Source organism: Oxyura jamaicensis, chromosome 4, assembly GCF_011077185.1.
Source record: "Oxyura jamaicensis isolate SHBP4307 breed ruddy duck chromosome 4, BPBGC_Ojam_1.0, whole genome shotgun sequence".
NCBI lineage: Eukaryota > Metazoa > Chordata > Aves > Anseriformes > Anatidae > Oxyura > Oxyura jamaicensis.
The window spans coordinates 47,928,373-47,930,002 of NC_048896.1; the positions used below are offsets into that span (position 1 = coordinate 47,928,373).

Consider the following 1,630-nt stretch of genomic DNA (forward strand, 5'->3'; position numbering starts at 1 on the left):
TATTTTATTTTATTTTATTTTATTTTATTTTATTTTATTTTATTTTACTTTATTTTATTTCAAGCTTTATTTGACACAAAAATGCTGCTCTGCAATTGAGCAATAACTGCTTTGGGCCAGACCAGAGGAAAAAACAGCCCTAGGGCTGCCTTAGTAGTAACAGCAGCATCACAGTGCAGGCATGATGCAGAGCTCACATAATGGCTCCTACAGAAGAAAGGCTATTGGCAGGTAAAGAAGGTGTGGATGTAATTTTGAGCTACCATCTTGGCCTGCTAAGGGCCTCCACAATTAGCCTGCAGCTTTGGTGCTATGTTAATGTCTGACAGAAGACAGGCATTTAACAGTTAAATGATAGTGGACCTTGCTAACCATGTTCTGCTTTTAGGGCTATACATCTCTCAGAAGGGACTGGGAGATGACTTGTCAAAGGAGATAAAACCTCTGTTAGCCATGCAGTTAAAAGTGTCTGAGCAAATGTAGAAGCCAAAGTGCAGAGCTCTTGGTCTATAAGAGCAAGACAGATTGATGAGGTGCTCAGTGACCTGACTGTCATGACCCAGAAAGTTTTCCAGGAAATAAAGGAGACATGGAAACTACTGGCCAGCATGGAAAATGCTGAGATAAGATGCTGTAGGTAGTGAAGGAGCTAAATAATTAGCTCACAAAGAAAGAAAAAGACTTCAGAAAGGAGCTAGCTTTCTGGGTGCATTTTTGGAACATCCAAAGGACTTAGATAAGAGAAGATATTTTTCCATCCTACTCCTATTTTATACTCTATTCATAACCTGCAGAAGGCAGAGACAAGAAATTGGATTGTCTCAGTTTAAATGGTATTATCTGTGAGAAAAAAACCTCTTTGTGATGATTATTTGGCTGTAATGGACAAAAAGAGGGATTTCAGTAGACAGTTTAAGTGACCCACCTCTGAGGGTGCCGCAGAATTTACCCATAGGAAAAGAAATCTCATCATCCAAACCTTAAACGAATCTGTAATATGCACCTTAGAACTAGCCATCCATCTCAGCGGGCCAGGAGACACTTGAACACTAGAAAGAGAGAGAAAAAGTAAATTTAATCTGAACTGTTAAAGGTGCGAGATGATATTTGTTCCTTACATAGGCAAAAGCCCTTGAAGCATTCTAGAGTAGATTGGTAGTGTGCCAATTCCTTGTTCATTGGAATTTAAGGCTAAAGATGAAAAGCCCCAGCAGAAGACAAACTGACTGCAAAGTAAGAATACTAAAGGAGACTGCTTTGCCTGTGTGAATACCGATGTGAGAGCTTCGCTTGGGAGAGTCTGGCAGTTAGTATTCTTTAATACATGGACTGGTAGAGTAACTTATAAAATAGTTGGAAATTCAGCTGGCAGGAGTCCAAAACGTTGTAACAGCATCTAAGGTTCTGTTGACTAAATTCTCCATTGTTCCTGGGGTTCTGAATTGCAAATGTTTAATTCCAAGCAGTCAAAAAGTAGCTGTTCTAGCACTGTCCTCCAGCCAAAAGAGGAAATAAAAGGATGCTAATCAGCTAACCACTGTTTGTTTTGATGGTATGCTCAGCAGTCGATGGCATGCCAGAATATAATCTTCCTGCAGTCTGCAGTCCATTTCTGAGAGCAGTGGAGAAA

General features: G+C 39.9%; 1 protein-coding gene across 1 annotated transcript in view; it reads right to left on the reverse strand.

Annotated features, from left to right (window-relative positions):
* RAP1GDS1 (Rap1 GTPase-GDP dissociation stimulator 1) overlaps positions 1-959 on the reverse strand; it is a 112,282-nt gene extending 111,323 nt beyond the window's left edge. Inside the window, exon 1 of the mRNA XM_035325328.1 lies at positions 926-959. Coding sequence (XP_035181219.1) covers positions 926-953 — 28 coding nt within the window. The 5' untranslated portion in view covers positions 954-959. The remainder of the gene's footprint in view (positions 1-925) is intronic.
* Between the last annotated feature and the right edge of the window lie 671 nt (positions 960-1,630).